This window comes from Etheostoma cragini, chromosome 15, assembly GCF_013103735.1.
Source record: "Etheostoma cragini isolate CJK2018 chromosome 15, CSU_Ecrag_1.0, whole genome shotgun sequence".
In the NCBI taxonomy this organism is placed as follows: Eukaryota; Metazoa; Chordata; class Actinopteri; order Perciformes; family Percidae; genus Etheostoma; species Etheostoma cragini.
The window spans coordinates 19221813-19241960 of NC_048421.1; the positions used below are offsets into that span (position 1 = coordinate 19221813).

Sequence of the window (20148 nt, forward strand, 5' to 3'; positions counted from 1 at the left end):
CAAATGTTTGGGATGGAGCGGCATGATAAGCCGGCACGATCAATCGTTATAAAATCACAATCTCAATTCACCCTGTGCACGATTTAATTTTTAAACAACTTCAAAGTTTTTAGTTTTTTTATTGACTTTGACTTGTCTCATTTGACAAACACTACTACTTTGAGTTTATATATATGCAGGCCTACATGATGAAATGTAGGAGCAGGTGTGCAGGATGCTGCCACAGGAGTTGTTACGTAGCTCAGTGTGAATGCTTTCATGAAAACCTAACTTTTATTCAGTGCCCTCAGGAATCAATTCAATTATCCTAATAAATGTACTTTTTTGCTGTGTATAACTGTCGCATACATGCAAATAGTCTCTCCTGATTGAAATATAGCTTAGCGTAAATTCTTTCAGGAAGACTTAATTTAATCAATGCTCTCCTCCTAAATGGAATCAGCTGTTGGAGTTGTTTACCTTCCAGCTTCACCAATCATTATACAAATTGCAAGGGCCATTCACAGAGTCTGCTTTAAAAAAATCTGTTTCTCCCTTTGATATCAGCTGTCGTTGCAACTGTCACCCCCCCTTCCAACTCCAGTCATCAACTCCAGCTGACTGGTCCGGAGCCTCCTTCGGTCTGGTCTCCAGGCTCCTTCGTTGCCCCCACCGGTGTCTAGATTCCATCGGGGGGTCGATGGTTCTCTACCCCCATGTGTAGATATACAAAAGATTTTTATAGTGATGGAGTCTAATCGCCAAAGACTTTGTATATATATTTTGAGCTGTACAATAAATCTTATTTCCATATCTGCAAACATGTCTCTCCTGATTGATTTAATATTAATGTCACATTCCACATTCCATTCTGTGAGAACTCTGAAGGAAGCCTCTCTCATCTGTTTTGTTTCTACGCTAAATTCCACCACTGTTTTTTATCCGTGCAAACCAACCTTATATTAAGTTGAGACAATCCTTCTGCCCATCCTGACTCTTGTGTATCTCTCTGCACGTCATCTAAACCAATGTAGCGATTGTATATCCCTGCGTGTCTCATCAAACCTTCAGAACAGCGTGGACTGAACCCTCCTTTGTGTCACTTTGTCCTCCGACATATCGACACTGCTTTCAGAATCCATACTCCCAGGGGTCAAGCCGGATAGATAGGTGAGAAGATGATAAGATTGGATTGGAAAAGCAAAACAATTGTGATCAGATTGTTCCACACCAACAGGATTGTTAGTACAGGGAAGAGGGGGAGAATCACATGACAAAAATGTGAACTGAATATTGTGATTAAGCAATAACAAGTGTTCACGTTCAAAATGAACACACACCTGCACACACCAGCACATCGAAGTGCTTTATTTACTCATGTGGTGAAGAAGAACACTGAGGATATTTATGGATCTGTCTCGGGTGTCTGTGACAACCTCTTGTGTAACACAACAACACAGAAGAAGAAAAAAAACCCGTCAATGACAATAAACTGGAGAGGGACACAAATCACAACGACACAAGCTTTCCAGAGGCTCGTCCCCGAGGCTGAGTTTAAAGGGAGGTCATATACAACTGTCTGCTCTCCACTCAAAGCTGCGAACCCAGCGGGGTGTTTTACAGTTGATAAGTACCAGGAGCAGTCTTGTAAAATGTACCACTTTTAATGAACAGGCTTCGTGGTTGCTGTGAGACCCTAAAACGTCCTTGGGGATTCACCAGAATGGTCTCAAAGCTGTGTTAAAGTCCTTCACTGCTCTTTTCTCTGATCTCACAGCTTGACTGTACCTGCAGCAGGCTGCTGTCAGCCCACGGACCTGAAGGGAAGGCAGTGAAACATTTTACTGCTAACAAAGTGACATCTTTATATTCTCTGTTTTTTCTGTTCTAGTTTCTTGGCGCAAGCTACTAGAGCTGGCTTGGGTGGGAAACACCTCTAAACAAATCATTTGTTTGTTGTTTACCAGAGAGCTAAATGTTTCATAAGGCATTTACATAGCTGTACCCCAGCTCGAGCTCGATTTAATTAACTTTGAAACCCGGTCTCACGGCAGTTCCTGAAATGGTCACTATATTTTCATCCATTGATTCGTCAACAGGGACACGCCTTTTGCCTGCTCTGGGGGACAACGGTCTACGGACACGATCCGCGGTCTCTGGGGGATGTGTTACATGCCTCAAGCATGAGTAACCTGTTATCAGATAAATATGTCCTGTTTTGTTTCAGAAAAGGACAGACAGGACACATTAGTTGCGTTCGTTCAGCCGTCTGTCCTCTGTCTTCGTTAACAGGACTTTACACCTTTTTTCTCTTACCTTTTAACAAACTTCACATCTTTCATATTAAACTTCTTATTCACTTATTTCACAACTTTGCCATTCATGTTGCAACACAAAAATATCATATTTTTAACCACTGATATAAGCTAGTATATTCCATGAATTTACCAATCTGTTTTTAAGTCACACAGTACCAAATATTACCAACATTTTTATAATCTCAATGTGTTCTCTGACATTTACCAGCTGTAGTTAAGCATGTTAACTTGCTTCTCTTTTTAACCTGCATAACACATTTACACAATACATTGTTACAACTACACACTTATGATCAATGTCAAGAAGCTGCAGTATCAGTAGCAAAATAAAAGTACAACACTACGGCTGCCATCTTGACTTTGTCTACACACTGCAGCTAGTAAAACTATGCTAGTGTACAGAAATGACAAGCTTCTAACCCAAATAAAACACACGTTTTCTGCCGCAAACTTTCTCAGATAATGTTCCGAATGGTTTTACAGTGCTTCAAAACTTATTTTAGCGTAGTAATTGTGATGGTTTGGGTGGTTGCTTTGGTTTCTTTTTCTTTTTTTTTCTTTTTTTTGGGTCCTGTCTCGTCTCCTCGTGTTTGTGTCTTAGTTTCCTCCCCGGTCTTGTGTGGTAGTCTGTCTTGTATTCCCCTGTCAGTGTCTGTACGTTCAGCTTCCTGTTTTATTTTGAAGGTTGGTCTCTGTCTGTCTGATTGTCCTGCACCGCCCTACTGTGATTCACCTGATGTATCACCTGTTCCTCGTTACCTCTTGTATTTAACCTCAGTATTTCCTTTGTCCCTTGTCAGCTTGTTCTTGCGTTCTTTGCTCCCAGCTGTCCCTCTTACTGAAGGAGCTCTCGATGTTTGTTCCTGTTCCTGTGACCCGTGAGTTTTCCCTGCCTTTGTTCCTTGTGTTTTTGTCTCGCCTTTTTCCCTGGACCCTTTTGTAATTTTGGATTTGGCTGTTTAGCTTTTGCGCCCTGTGTTTTTCTTGGACCATTTACTTAATAAATCCTTGTGTACCTGCTCCCACTTGCCTCCCTAATCTCTGCTTTTGAGTCCTTATTCAACTGTGAATACTGTGTTACAGTACCACACACTTACTAACCTGTTTTGATACAGGGAAAGGAGAGACAGGACACATTAGCTGCGTTCGTTCAGCAGGCTGTCCTCCGTCTGAGAGATGGAAGCCATTGTTACAATCAGCGATTGTAACAATGTGACACTCCTCCTTGTGGCGTGGTTACACATGTAAAGACATCAACCGAAAATACAATTAGATCTGGTCTCTTTAACAGAAAAATACATTTAATTAGATTATAAACATAGCAGTTGTGACCATACGTGTGTGGGTGTCACAGACGCAACAAGGGGGAAAGGAACCGTTACACGCAGGAGACAACAAGATGCTTGCGGTTAAGAGAAGAACGCGGAAACGAATTGCCACACGCAGGACGCATTCCCCGGTCTCCACACAATGTATGAGCCATCAAACACCCCCAACCATTTTGGCTTTACAATACTAGGATACTCCCTACCATGATCGTGCTGTTGTCATGACAGATGCTTCCCATTAAAATACATTAGTTTAAAATTCGTGCTCACCACCACGAAAAACCCCGTCAAATTGTGTCCCTGTACACAAATCAATGTAGATTACGTAACGTCACCATTCCCCGAACTGCCATGAGACTGGGCTGAACTTTAACTGCCCAAACATAAGCAGCAATAGTTTTCACATTCCATCCTGAACTCCATCACTTCGTCTTTCTGTTACACATGCAGCAGCATAAAACACACCCTAGCACCGTTCCCTTTCCTCTTAGGAAAACTGGTTGGAGTTTGTGCAATCTACACAAACGTTCACTATTATGAAAAATGGGGAAATGCAAAGTAATCCCATAAAAGACCAACTCCCTAAATTATAGCTGCCCAAACTCACTTCCACGTACAGTATGTCCACACTTTGAGGCGAGGCAGGCTCAGGAAAATGCTGTGACTTTGATCCCTAAGCTCATTGTTCCAAAACCCCAATGGTTAGAAAAACTCACCATTGGACCCAAATCCCATAGTAGACAGCCTGTTACTCAAAAATAAAAGCACACTTTTGTTTATCTAAATTAGTTCACAGAAGAGCACTTAAAGTAAAATATCAGCCAAAATGTCTTTCTTTAGCAGTCATACCTTATGATTTACATTATCTGTTGAATTGGGCAAAATGTAAATGGGGTCTGGCACACCAGTACGCTGCACTGTATCTCTTGTCCTGTCTATACTATACTATACTATACTGTCTATCACACAGACGTGTATCACATTGCACTTTTCTGCTTTTTAGTGTTGCAGAATGAGCTGAATCAAATATTCACGTTCAATTGTAACATCCAATTATCATCTGATCAGATACATTAAAGTCCCAGTTAATGAGAAGGGTAAAGTATTGATCACCCTCTAGGAAGCCTTAGATGTGGCGAGTCTGGTTTGAAGGATGGGCAGTTCAATTCATGAGAATAAAAGGCATTGATCTCTGGGATGTCCCATTGGAAATAAACTGTATCATTGTAAATGCCTCCTATTTTCTGATGATGAAAAACAAGCTGTTTCCCTCCTTCTAAATGTTCTGTGACCGGTCTATTTGTATTGCTGATGCCAGATACACTGCAAACAATGCCCAGTGATGTGTAGTGCAGAGAATGAAAGCTCCTTTTTAATGTTGTGTTGTCATTAATGGAGAAGGTCATACTGCCTGTTTGCACAGACTGAAAAATGCAGGTGCACCTTGAGATAAAGCATTGCTATCGCCAAGCCCCATTAAGCCCAGGATCAGCACAGAAATACGCATCTAATGTATTATCCAAGGACTCAGACTATGCTGCACCTCATTTAGTGCCAAACAAGAGGCTCCTGTCATTATATGGACACTGTACAAGTGCATCGTGTATCAACTAGGAGTGTGCTACAAAGTTTAATAAAAGTTTTGACCCACGTCTCATCAAATATGAAATTTTGTCATAATTCAAAGCTGCACCAATTCATTACTTTATATTACAATGGATCAAACAACTGCTGAACTGGGGAAACTGCCGAACCCTGAGACAAACATTACTCAACTCGTCAGTGGTCTCAGCTTTATGGGGCTTATTAGCATCTTTCTGATGATAGATCTGGTTCAACAGTGGCTGGGTTGTTGCTGTGTTTTCTCTGTCCAGGGGCGCGTTTCAGGTCCTTGAATTGCATCCATGCTTTCTTCGCTTGCTTCCTTTCTTTGTTCGTCCCACCGAGGAAATCATGCGAGGAGATGGGAAACGAGGAAATGTATTTTTTAGAGACGTCCTTTCCTCTGAAAACTCGGCATGGGACACACCTAGACCTGTTTTACCGGTCCCTACACCACTGACTTTGCAGATTCCTGCCAACTATTTGTTGGGTTTCCTCATGTTTTGGTCAATAAATTCTTTTATTCTTTAGTAAACCTGTGAGTCTCTTGTCGCAGTCTTAGAGCTGGTCTGTGACAAGGCCAACAATGACTATACCAATTATGTGTTTATGGAGGCCAAAAAATCAATCAATGTTGCTTTAAGGTGCTACATTTTCTTTTGTCTGAGCTGGTAAACACATGAATGAGTACATGGGATGTTTGGCACTTTCCAACAGACAACTTTTGCATTTAATGGCCGGGCAGCCAAATCTGCCAGATTGTGTTGAATATCATCTGCAGCCCAAACTACTAGAGTCACTACATTCCCCCATGTATAATGAGGGTTTAGGACAGGTTTGGGCCTGAAAACAGAAATTGAGAAAACAATCCTCCTATAAGGTTCTGTTGTCAAATTGAATATTAAAACAACATTCAAAATTGGAATTACACTTGAGATAATAATACCAATAACACTGATTAAGTCATTGACAGATAAGACACATTGATCAGATGTTTCTTATCTTTGTGATAAAACCAAACAATATACTCTTATATTCATCACACTAAAGTTTTTTTTTAAATTTTTTTTTTAAGTGTATAAAATGGGTCATCTGGATTTATATTTATTGTTTATTTCAGCTGGAATTCAGCTGGATTCAACAGCTGGAAGAGAGGGCTGTCTTGTCAGCCCAGTGAATAAAACAAATCTTTGGAAGTGATGTGTTAAATGCTTTATGTTTGATAAATAAACTACGAAAGCCAGCTTTAACTTAAGGTATCATGCAGTAAATTACCTCCACTGTCTCCATATGTGCAGACAACGTCCCCCATTATGTGGTAATGGGGAAGGCAGAAGCTCTCTCTCTGCTTAGTTATAAATCCTCCACCTCCATTTACAAAGCAGAAGCTTTAGCTGCTTAGCTAATCCTCCCACTCTGCATCTCTGCTGGCCATTATGGCTCAGAGAGGCCATTCATCACAAGTGCATGTGGACGTATTATGGATCAAAGTGAGTCCATCGGACACGTCTGTAAGTGTTAGGAGCAGAAGGAATCCATAACAGCAGGTCACCATGAAGCCCCATTCATCTCTAGAGGTCTCTACAAACCCAGCTGATTTTATTTTAAAATGTCTCTGATTTATAGTAAAAACTTGAGCTCCCATTACTTAATATGTTCATTTGAATTATTAATTAATTTGCACAAACGACTACAGATTTTGCATTTAAAAACCAAAACCGGGAGTGTAACTCAAGCGCTTGTTGATGCAGTTACGCTGTCATGGGCTTGTGTGTGTCTGTGAACATGGCCCACGAATTGTCAGTTAAGAGCACCTGTGGGGATAGCTTTAGTTTACACGCCCCATTGCATGCCTGTGTGCAGCGTCAGCTAACTTAGCTGTTTGTATCAGGGTAAAAAGTGAATGAAAACTGGCATTCGGCAAGAGGTACCAGCGGGGGGGAGAGAAGGGGACCAGAAACAGTGAAACAAAAACACATTATTGGTTGACGCTTCACAGCGCCATTAGAGCGCTGGAAAAAGTTGAGGCCAGTTCCATTTTGATTTGTAGCACGTCACACCCATCCCCCAGCAATTAGTGTCGGGCGTCAGTTTGTAGGTCATGTCACCGGCTTCCATTGAAAATGCCTGTTCAATGGAACATTTCGTAACATTGCGTTACTATAATGATCTACTTTCTGCTATTTCTGTAAAAATGAGAATTTATTTGGAAAGCTTAATGAAGGCTCACGCCGCTTGAACCGAGATACGCACGTTGCATAACGGAGGTGGTCAGAATGGACGCAATTATAGATCAAATTGGAACACACTGGAATTTCTAAGCTGACACGCCAGATGACAGCACCATCTGAGAAGCCGTCATTGGAAACTGTTTGGATAAGGGCAGGCACTTTCAAAAAATACCTGGCAGGGGACTGGATGCGCCACCTGTCTATCACATCCGCCATTGTTGTTTTGAACAAAGAGTTGTGACCATTGGCCATTAGTCCGGTTAGCTGGTAGTACAAACACATCTTGAGGTAGTTTTCGACTGGTCACTTTCATTTGATTTACACAATAAAGAGGTGACAAAAGTAGCCTTTCATCTCCAAAGAATTGTAAAGATTAGATTAATATTGGCTCCTAAAGATGCTGAGGCCCTTAGTCATGGCTTTGTTACATCAAGGCTAAGGTGACCAGATTTCTCACAAAAATTCCGGGGACGTTTTCAGCTCAGAAGCGGATTTACCTCCAAAACACGTAAGGTTTTTATTTTTGTAAAACTTAAAACGGGGACGCTAGACCTAGAACTGTTTCCCCTAACAGACAACATAATGGAAAGGATTTCTTAGGAGGTTGACCTTTCTGTTAACGATTAAGATCCTTTTTTAAAACATAAAAGTCCGCGAAATTGCGTTGGCTAAACCCACCAGACTCCATTTAAATAATCAGTAATTTACGCATTGTAAAATACGGCTTTCTAAAACATCTCTGAGCTTGTCTTGAGCGACTATCGTTCAGTTCTTTTTTTTCTTTCATTCCAATTTCGGGTCTGTCAGTCACAGTGAAAACCAGGGACATTTCCGGGGACAGATCCAGCCGGGGACAGGTCACCAAAACCGGGGACTGTCCCCGGAAATCCGGGGACGTCTGGTCACCCTAATCTAGGCTGGACTATTATAATGTCCAGTTCTCGGGGCTGCCTAAGAAAAGTCTGCGAGGTCTGCAGATGGTCCAGAATGCTGCAGCACGTATTCTTACTGGATCATCTAAATACTTACACATAACTCCTGTGTTGGCCTCACTGCACTTGCTCCATGTTCAGGTTAGAGCAGTTTTTTAGGTTTTGCTTTCAACGTACAAAATAGTGAATGGCCTTCCACCATTATAACTGTCCGGTCCTTTGAATTCCTATGTGCCTTGACGGTTGCTGCGCTCCCACGGGTCAGGACTCTGTACCAAAGGTTAGGAAGAAAATGGTTGGGGAGCGAGCCTTTTCGTTTCGTGCTCCAACATTATGGAACAGTCTTCCATCAGATATTAGCTTGGCATGCTCAACTGAGGTTCTTTAAATCAAAGCTTAAGACTCACTTATTCACTGCTGCTAATGAGTCCTTTATGATGAATTATCTTTGGTGTCTTTGTTTAGTGATATTTACTTTTTACTGTTTTGATTTAAATTGGAATGTACTGTTTGTATTTTAATTGTATTCTTTTTTTAAAGCACTTTGATTGAAAGCGCTCTACAAATAAATGTATTATTATTATTATTATTATTACTAGAAGCCCGACACGATGGATTTGCGTGTGATATGTGATCCTGCATGATATATGGGGAGGATCCAGCTGCCGTGAAGGGATAATGAAATTTCAGGTAATGCATAGTATTCCAACAAAATGTACCTTTACCTGGCGTCTTTGAGCATTCTCGGGGCCCTGGGGTAACTTTGGCCGACTGCTAATCCAGCCCTGGGTCTGATGATGCTGTGATGCTCATTAGACGTGAGATAACAAAACTTGTCATTTGTCATCATTTGAAAACTTTTATAGCCTGAGTAATACATCTAATTCATGAAATACTCAATTGACTGAATGATAATGATCACTTTTAGATGCAGTTTTAAAGCAGGTTAGGGTTATGTTTGACTTGAAGGACACACAGAAAACAATTTAATTATTTAAACAAGAGTTGAGACCTTAAGTATGATGTGTCTGTAATGTGCTGAAGGAAATCAAGTTGGGAAAAAAAGACAGGAAACAGCATGTGTAATACATAGATAAATATATGTAGATAAATACATTCAAACATTCTTTTTCATTCGTCACCAACATGTTTACATCTGCGTACAGAGAGGAGTCGTGACGTGCCACCAACGAGCAGTTTACAGACAGGCAGGATTTATAACTTGACTTTGGATTACGTCGGCCCTAGCAACCTCCCCTTTACTTCTGCAACTCTCAGCCAATTTAATCCCGGCTGTTTACAATCCACAACGCTTTATGTAACACCCAGATTGAGAAAGGAGAAACTGCAGTGACCACAGCAGCAGAAGAAAGCTGGGGCTTCTGGCTGACTCATTGCAGACATGGCTCATCTGTGTTAGTGAATACGAGATTACTTCTCAGGTCATTACTTTGTGTTTGGAAATGCATGAAACCAAAGTGCTGGAAAAACCGTGTCCTAATGTCTTCATTGAGTCTTAAAACATAATTTCCTTAATCTTTGTTTGTTCATTTCACTCTGGCTAATGAACACATAAACTGTTTGGTGTGACATTTTCAAATCAGCGTCTGCATTACATTTAAATGACTTTCATTTCAGCCTGTAGTCATGGCCCTCTTCACATTTTGGCTCCATTCCCACTACAGGAATTCAACAACCTGTTATTGAACCTGCCGCCGTTGTCCCCGGCTTTTGTTTCCACTGTTCTCCACTCACTTTGAGGACACAATCTTTACGTACTAATTCGTAACTTCCAGATACTTTCAGGGGGAAAGAAATGCAACAGCCTTGCACAAACAAAACGTAATACAACAACGCAATAATAATGTGTAAACTGTAGATTGTGTAGACAAAGAGTTGTTTTTAATAGTTTAACTAGCCTACATTTCCCAGTAATGCGGGGATAGTGTAGCTATTTTTCAGAATAAGTTAAATTCTCAGTAGTGATTTTGACTTTCCCTGTTGGGTTCCAGCTTCAATCAAGAGCATTTTTAAGATCTAACAGGTGTGTTTTTTCTGCGCTTAATGAGGAAATGTTTCCCTGTTTAAATTAAATCAATCAATACTGCTCCGCTAAGCTCTTCTTCTCCACTGCACTAGCTATGGAGGGACACTTTTGACTTTGACTTTCTTATCATTCTAGATAATAGATTTGCAATGCCATTGCAGATGGATTTTGATGCAATGGGCCCCTGGGCACAGACATGTACTGTAATAGGCCCCCCATCCCGTATATCCCGAACAAGACAACCAAGCCTCAATTTAGTCAATGTTTTGGTAATTTTTCCTCTCTCTGTGATTGTTTTGCTTCTATTTTGCATCTCTTTGTAGTTACTTTGGGTCTCACTGTGATCAGTTTATGTCTCTTTGTAGAAACTCTGGGTGGTTATGTGTAAGTTCTGGTAGTTTTGTGAGTTTTTGGACTCCTGGCCCCTTGGGCAGCTGGGCCTGTGCCTGGTACGTCAGTTCAGTAATCCATCCATGACAATAAGGAATGATATGTTACCAAATCACACATATTGTGACTATAAATGGGTAGAACTAGGTAGAACCCTGACCCAAAGCCTCACTGGTCCTAAGAAGGTCCGGTCATGGGAAGCTCCATGTTTCAGGTTGTTAAGTTCCTGAAGTGGGAAAAAAAGAAGCCTTTTAGACTTCTAGATCTTTAAATCATTACTTCAGGCCGGCGATTCACTATCTTCTGAAGTAGGGATGAAATAGATAGACATTCTTAGATTATCTTTTAAATATTTACTTCATAGTTGAGAAGAAACAACGCAGCTGTAATCTATAGGTCAGCTGCTAACACAAGCGCTTTTTCAGCTTTTCCATTTGGAAATCTGGAGCGCTCAGTTACTATTAGGGTTTACATCCTATAGGTACATTGTACATCCCCTTGAGACTCACACAGTGCACATTTACTCCCGTTCGTTTTCAGAGAGGTCGGAGGTGAACGGTTCCCTGCAGCAGCTCGAGGTTCAGCAGCTTCCCCAAGGACACTGTGCTGGTGAAGCCCATTAACTTTCTAAGAGGGGTGACCCTCTGCCCTTTTGGTGATGGAGCTGTCAGTCGTGGGTTTGGCCCAAAAACAGTTTAACCCAGAGCCCTGTCAGAGTGTTGACGCTTTCCATCTTTCCATGAAAAATGTGTTAGGGAAAGAGTGAAAGCCATTATAATTTGCTTTGTGCTGTAATAATTTATTTTAAGGCTGCATTGTGTCAATATTTGCCCAAAGCCCTTTCAAAACGGTCAAAAAGTTACAAACTGCATTTGAAAAAGATTGTTCCTCCCCTCCTTCCTAACTACTTTTAAATATACAGAGACAACAGACAACGGGTCTCATACGAGAACATTTTTGTATTATTTCCCTAAACTGCCCTTACTTTATTCCCTTTGCCTTCTAAAAGTGTTTAAAGTTGGATTCAACAAACTCACCCAACTGCACAACTTGTCACAAATTGCTCGTTTCAGCCCGATGGATACCACCTGTTCATGAGCAGGTGCACATTTGTGCCGTTTGATCATTAACGTACGCGATGCCCTCAAACTGCTCAATTTGTGAGAAAGTTTAATTAACAAAAATGTCACCGACGAATAAAAAGAAGAACTTCACACTTCAGAGCGTTAAGTCTTCAAAGGGAATGGTTTGATGTAGAAAAAAAAAAAAAAGGTTTCACTAAATCCAAGAGCTCGTGACTTAAATGAAAGGCGGTCCAGTTGAAGTGATGCACCTGGACAGCGACCTGCATGAAGAGCTGGAAGACGCTTTTGAACTGTGACAATGTTCTGCTATTGAACTGCAGGCCGTCATGTATTTTAAATGTGTGTTTTTTTAGAGTTAACGACAGGCCAGGACCCTTCTTGAACTGTGTTTGTGCATGCAACTTAAAAACAACACAATTGGGCCCGTCAGACACCGCCTACCAAGAGCCTGGGTCTGTCCGAGGTTTCTGCCTAAAAGGAAGTTTTTCCTCGCCACTGTCGCACTGTTGCTTGCTCTGGAGGAAACTACTAGAACTGTTGGGTCCTAGTAAATTCTGGAGTGTGGTCTAGACCTCCTCTATCTGTATAGTGTCTATAGTGTCTCAAGATAACTCTTGTTTTGAATTGATACTATTAATAAAATTGAATTGAATTGAATTGGTACAATATTAGGCAAATATTCTCACCTACACTCTTAAAATTAGAAGAACTGAAAGAGGGAAAAAGAGTCATTTGTTTGGTCTTTGTTAGAAAGTGAACAGGCTTTCTTGTCACAGCTTGTCCTGAAGCAAGAATTAAATATGAAAACCATCGCAAAGCTGCTGAGGAATGAAGAAGCATTCAAATTCTCATTATAGTCCCGTTTTCACCAACAGGATCAACACAGCGGAACAGACATTTAGTTTTTAATAATGACTCCTAACACTAGTTTTTACATTCAGCGTCATAAATAGGGCTCGGCCTGGACATGACCTGTTTAAAAGTGCTATGTGTAGTATATTGTGTTTGTTTCACGAGGTTTCCTAACCCGAGGCGGATCATGCTCCTTCCTTCCCTGCTTCCCCACCTCTTAATCAGTCTCTGTTGGTTCTGAAGAACCTCAGGAAGGATGAAAGACAATAATTGATCAAGATTCCTATAAGGGTGACACATTCCTTTGGCCTACTACCCATATTTGTATCTCTTTCATGACTTGACTTGACCTGAAATTCCAGACCCAAATCCAAAAGATTAGGGCATTGAGTAATGAAAGTCGCCCATCTCGAGGAGCGGCACCAAGCGGGCATTTGAAAATCTCACTTCATGCAATTGTATAACACTACGACCAATCACAACAACACGCGGGGTGACATATCCAGAAGCCCATATCCTTAGCTACCAGCGGAGCTAACTGCTAGATTAAACTGTCGTCATCTGTTGGCCCGCCTACATCAGATACACCGATGTGATTGGTGCAGCTCGGCTACAAGGGCATAGTTAATGAGCAGCTTTACCCGATGCCAGAGTAACTCGCTGAACAAGTTCAAAGTGTATTCTCGTTAAACTCTGGATTTCCAAGGTAGTAGCACACAACAGGAGATTCTTTGTGTCAGACGCGTTCTTACTTACTGGAAATACTCTGTTTGGTTTAGGTGAGGACTGGCACCTGGGTGAAGCGTGGAGGAGGACATGACACGGATTACACTGCAGTCACTTAGCTGGTTTGTAATTTGGTCATAAGCAACAAAGTCTCTTGCTATTCCTTGTATACTGTATAACTGATGATTTTGGCATTGGTCCTTACAGACAGAAGAAATGCATCTAAAGCCATTACGGTACCTGCTCGAATCGCCTCTACTCGCCTGGTTTGGTTTTCCATTGTAAAAAAAGTCCCTGGTACCTGCTAACAAGTACATTTTTAGTACCACCTCAGTCGAGGTTCCAGGGGAGCAGAGGCGATACCAAAAGGTGACATGAAAACCTGCAGACTACTGATTGGTCTTCACTAATCACTGCGTTATCATTGCTAGCTACAGTTGAAATGGTTTAGCCACCTGTGCTACTGGCAGTGGCAAACAGCCCCATACACAGAATCAAAAACAATGCTATGACGACCAGCCACACTCGCCTCACATATGAGGCGGTACTAAATCTGCAATGGAAAAAGGAGAACGGGGCAACGCAGTAAAGTCGAGCCGAGCCGAGTCGAGCGGAGCCGAGTCAAGCCGGGCCGAGTACAGTCGTACTAGCAGTGGGTGAGCGCTATTAGAAACCTCCCATCACTGCAACTCAATCACTGTAAATTCTCCAGACAATGATCTGATCTCTTCACACATGAGCTCCATCGGACATTACACAGACTTTGTGCTAGGCTGCTGGCAGGGTAAAGTCTATTTACTGTCCGGCCCAACTGATTCAAACATTTTCGTTTTCACATACAGCTCCTCTTGGTAATGCGTGGATAACTTCAGGATTGCAGTGCATGTGTAAAACGGGCTTTAGTTGTAATCTAAGCTGTCCAAAATATATCAGTGAAAAAACATATTTCCGTTACAAATAAAGCATTTAATTAATTTGCAATAAAACACACCCTAACTTAGTTCAGTTCTTCTAGGGTTTTTTCTGCTACATTAGTCTTACTTTGTCTGGTATGACCAGTAGCTCATAGTAGTTAATGTTAGTCAACCTAAGGTAGATATTCCTGTGTGACAGATTATTATTATTATTACGATTATTAGTGCTATTGTTACTCTTCAGCATTCAACATTGTTCTTGGCACTGTTACGTTGGCCCACTTTAATGTATCAAAATTGATAAAACCGATGTTGAAATACTACACATAGCACCTTGAAATTACCTAGAGAACAACTGCCTTCGGTCCTTGAAGAATCTTAATTCTCAAAGTCAAAGATCTTGGTCTGTTTATCACACTTTATATTGACTTTCCATTAATATATAAAGAACATACCCGTCTAATTTTATTTATTCCACTGACTTCGTCTCTTCTTGAAGAGTTAATAATCTTGTTGAAACTGAAAATAAGGACTGCTGTGCTCTCACATTCGGTGGCAGAACGCTTGGCCTAGTTTGGACCTAAAGGATCAGTTTGCCCCGTCATCCCACACAACCCTCACGTTCCCGTAGATCGCTCAGCATTGCTCCTCTCCCAGCGAGTCTGTGTTCTCCCCCAGGTCTATCGTTGCTGATGGGGCTTTCATCTTGCCCCTTCCGGGACCAGGACCAGGACCACGACCCGGTCCTGGACCGGGACTCGGCCCCCCAACGATGAGCCCGGTGGTTCTGTTTCCGCCGTGGCCGGGATAGACCTCCACAGTGCTGGAGATGGACTGGAGGGAGTGGTCCCGGAAGTAGTGGAACGCTTCCTGGTCCAGGTAGTTCTGCTCCTCGCGCAGGCCCTGCTCAAACAGCTTGCGTTTGTGTCTGAACTCGATCACTGTCTTGGTGTAGGAGTTGAGGGTGGTGACGGAGGCAGCCATGCAGCAAGTGAAGGAACCCCAGGCCATGCTGGTTGGAGAGAGACACAAGGAGGGAAGAAGAAGAAGAAGCAGTGAATTTCGCTACTCATACTGACATATTTTAGCCACGCTAGTGGTGTGGCTCAATGGATTGCTGTTGGTCGGTCCAGACTGAAATGTCTGAGACAGATATTCATGTTCCCCAAGATAGTTCATCCTGACAACTTTGGTGATCTCCTAATGTTTCTTTAACCATCAGAATGTCAACATTTTTACGTCATCAGTAAAATATTATGGCACTTACGGTACTAATTGGCATAATAGTTTGTACAGACATGTATGGTACACAGACGATAAACCCCTGATGACTTTGATGATCCTCTAACTTTTCCTCTTGCACCAACATGAAGTTGGCATTTGTGGTTTTGAGTGAAATGGATTTTCATATTCCCCTCAGGATAAATAGTACAGCCTGGTTTTACAGAATTTTGTGAAATGATCACAAACTGTTAACACCGCCTCACGTGGTGGTGGCAAGGAATTTGTGAAAATTCTGTGTGGCCACCATGGAAAAAAATTCCAATGTGAAGTCACTGAGAAGATGAGCTAGCATTAAGAGTGACTACGGAAGCTAGTAGTATGAAAGCCCGATAATACTTGTAGGGAGGATTATTGCGGTGGTGGAAGGGTCAAACAACACAGGACTTTCACCAAACAGACCGAGGATCATGTCAGGCGTGTCACGTTTCCTAAACCCAATCCACATTCTCTTCTGATGCAGTTCTTAATTTCCTATACCCAACTGTCCCGTTCTTCTTTTCCTGAACCCAACAATCATTTTATTCTTTTACTAAACCCAGCTGTCCTATTCTTCATTTTCTATACCCAACTGTCCCCTTCGTCTTTTCCTAAACTCAACCATCCCGTTGTTGTCCCATGTCCTGTTCTTCTTTTCCTAAACTTAACCATCCTGTTGTTGTCCTGTATCCTGTTCTTCTTTTCCTAAACCCAACCATCCTGTTGGTGTCCTGTATCCTGTTCTTCTTTTCCTAAACTTAACCATCCTGTTGTTGTCCTGTATCCTGTTGTTCTTTTCCTAAACTCAACCATCCTGTTGGTGTCCTGTATCCTGTTCTTCTTTTCCTAAACTTAACCATCCTGTTGTTGTCCTGTATCCTGTTCTTCTTTTCCTAAACCCAACCATCCTGTTGGTGTCCTGTATCCTGTTCTTCTTTTCCTAAACCCAACCATCCTGTTGTTGTCCCGTGTCCCGTTCTTCTTTTCCTAAACCCAACCATCCTGTTGTTGTCCCGTGTCCCGTTCTTCTTTTCCTAAACCCAACCATCCTGTTGTCGTCTTGCGCGTCATGGAAACATAATCTAACCCAAGACCTTTTCCTTAACTTAAGGGGCCGTGTTCGTTTCAAGGAATTCTTTTGTGGGCCCATCACAGAGTTTTCGGCGATTCCATGAAACTGCCACAGATTTTGAGTTAAGGGTCCGTGTTTACTTCACAGAATTCTATGAGATCAGGATAAATTGTAACATATCGTTGCTGCCTGATTTTGATATTTATTGTGTGAGTGTACATTTTGGCCTGATGGTGGTGCTAGAGAAAAGGTGAGGGGTTTCTAAAATCATTAGATATCATCCGCTGGGATCATGAATATGAATATGTACTGTGTGTTTTTCTGGTAAGTCCCAAATTTCCACTTACTTTTCCCTGCATTTTTGTTTTTAATTAATGGTTGTGTTTCCCAGTCTGAAGGACAGTCTACTACTGAAAGCTTTAGTGCTAGCTGTGGGACCTTATATTCACACAAACATCAATCTAATCTGGCCAGTAGTTGTTACGATATCTTACTCTGGAACAAATTGTTAGATGGATAGAAGATAGACACCAAATTTCCCAGCTGGGGATCAATAAAAGGATTGTATCTTAGCTTAAACCCCTTCTTTGCCACTGGTGGAAAACTTTAAAGGTCCCATGGCATGAAAATGTCACTTTATGAGGTTTTTTAACATTAATATGAGTTCCAGAGCCGGCCTATGGTCTCCCGGTGGTTAGAAATGGCGATAGGTGTAAACCGAGCCCTGGGTATTCTGCTCTGCCTTTGAGAAAATGAAAGCTAAGACGGGCCATTCTGGAGTTTTCCCCTTATGAGGTCATGAGGAGATATGTTACCTCCCCTTTCTCTGCTTTGCCAGTCCACAGAATTTGGGCTACCCATTTAAGAGACACATCATGGCTTTCAAACGAGCAAAGTGGCAGTTGGTCAAGGCCACACCCCCGTTTTTAATTAAGTTGTAGCCCTTTTTTAATTAAGGAATGTTTTCGTGCATGTAAAGATTGTTAATTACACTGAACCAAACAGTGAGGTGAAAATGTTTGACTGGTTTCCCATTCATGATAAAGTTATAGAGTATGCCAGCTGTCTGAGGTTGTAAATGAAGCTGAGGTCAGTTTCTATAGAGCTTTAAACAGAACATCACTCTCTCAGAACAGAACACATCTATACTCTTAATTCATCCTGAAGGAGCTTATTGGCCTCCTGCTCTGGTAGAAATCCCTCATTCCTTCTGATTTTATTCCATTTTAGCCCATTTTAACTCCCTTGGGGTGTTAAATTAAATGAGCACTTGAATGACTGACAGAGAAAATCCCCTTCCATGTTCAAGATTTTTTCCTTTTTCTGTTGTCACGTTCTATTTGTATTTATTATCTCATCCTAAACTCATTGTCTGTTACTTTTTACGTTTTCTGTCTTTCATTGTTTATCAGAATCAGAATCAGAATCAGAAATACTTTATTCATCCCCGAAGGGAAACTCTGTGTAACAGTTGCACAAATAGTAGAAATATCAGAGTAGAAATATAAATAAAGAAATATGAGGAGTGTGGATATTTACGGTATTTACATAGTTACTGCAGCTAATTATAATCCACGTATAATGCTGACTACTGTATACAGTCACTAAACTATTATTAGGGAGAACAGTAACAAGCAGTAACCTTGGAAACAGCAGTACAGAAATCCAAAGTCTGTTTAGTAGCTAGCACGGATCAAAAAGTCCTGAAGTGCTCCGTGTTCTTCTTTGTCCTTGATCCACAAATTAGCAAAAGGAGCTACGACAGCAGCTGCAGCCGCTTGGCTTTACCTTCACGCAGATAGCAGTGGAGGTCAAGGTGCGTCTTGTCTGGCTAATTATCCCAGAAACAGCAGCTGCGTCGCTCCCTGTGTACCTGCCAACACACCCCTACAGCTCCACTACAGCAGCAATAGCGCCTGCAGCAAAATCCTGAACACACGATTCACAGGGGGATGCTGGGTCTGTGTATCCACCTGTGTGTGTGTGCGTGTGCGTGTTTGTGTGTGTGTGCGTGTGTGTTATGTGTGCTTGGACTAACCAGAAGGACCAGCCGTAGTCCCAGCTGTGAGGCCTCCAGTCTTCAGGACCCAGACTAACTGTGATCTGGAACACCTGAGTGTACATCATGTGGGCCACCATACCGAGTAGACCTGCGAAACACCAACACACACACACACACACACACACTCTGTGTCAAACAACATACCATATTTATCATAAATAAAGGAACATCTATGAAGCAGTATCATAAAGTCCTGGAAAACGAGTACATTTTTTCACTCAAGCATTTTCAACTCATACACGTGTCTTTGTGTCTCTCTTATAAGTTATTGAATGGAAATACATGATAGGTAGTACATTTATTCATGTTCTCATCAGGATGAACTGTTACTTTGCTGATCCTCTAACTTTTAATCTAGCCAACCATCAGGTCAACATTGTAAGGCGTCCAATACTTTGTTGTTAATAAGTTGTTTGGTTTATGACCAAATAGCTGCAGAGGTAATGACATCCCCAGCAGGCTCAGCTGGACTGATAGTTTGATAAAAGTTAGCTTGGTAACACGCTAAACTGATATGATTTAAATGATATCTGCATGACTGTAGACTTGTGTTTATTCATGCTCTCCGTTGAGTTTTTAATTGCCATTTTCCCACTTTAGAGGGTGATGACTGGTTAAAACCCAGAAAGATACATTTGTAATATTGGGACTTAAAAAAGCAAACAAGTCTTTTTTATGGTTAAATGAAATGAGACTCAACAACTAGAGAATGAACTGCCGCAGAATGTTGTGAATTTTCATGATTCTGAGCCATCAGATCAAAATTGCCTCTTTTCAATAAAAACAAATTAAAAAAACTAAGAACTGGATTTCCATACCTGGTGCTGTAAATACTTTTTCTTCCCAGAGAATGAAGGACTTTATGACCTTTTTTCTCTCACACACACTAACACTTTTGATTACAATTAGTCTCAAGGCTCTAAAAAAGTGCAGCTACATCCTCAGCGTGTTTCCTCGACCTTACATAATAACACTAACCCTCAGCGCAAGCACATAATCTACTGTGATAATCACCATTAACAAAACAACGGTAAATCACTTTGCCTCTGAGCTGCAGCTCAGCATATGATAAGTAATAAATCAGAACACATGTTACCATGATAATTAGTCATTAAACAGAACCAATTGATTTAACGTGAGACACCCAGTCAATTAGAGCTGGGGATCCAATCCCTCATCAACATACAATGAATCAAAAAAGCCACAACGACAGTGCTATACATCACAACCTTTCTGTGTGTGTGTGTGTGTGTGTGTGTGTGTGTGTATCTATTAGAAATTTGTGATGGGTAAGAGCCACGTGTCTGTGTTTGTAATGTGTGTGTGTGTGTGTGTGTGTGTGTGTGTGTG

At 41.4% G+C, this 20148-nt stretch overlaps 1 protein-coding gene across 1 annotated transcript in view; it reads right to left on the minus strand.

The window, feature by feature from the left end:
• Positions 1-14107: 14107 nt before the first annotated feature.
• Positions 14108-20148, minus strand: part of gsg1l (gsg1-like) — a 42278-nt gene continuing 36237 nt past the window's right edge. The window contains exons 4-5 of the mRNA XM_034895016.1: positions 18775-18886; positions 14108-15416 (exon numbers count right to left, since the gene is read on the minus strand). Of these exons, the coding sequence (XP_034750907.1) occupies positions 15041-15416; positions 18775-18886 (488 nt within the window). The 3' untranslated portion in view covers positions 14108-15040. The remainder of the gene's footprint in view (positions 15417-18774; positions 18887-20148) is intronic.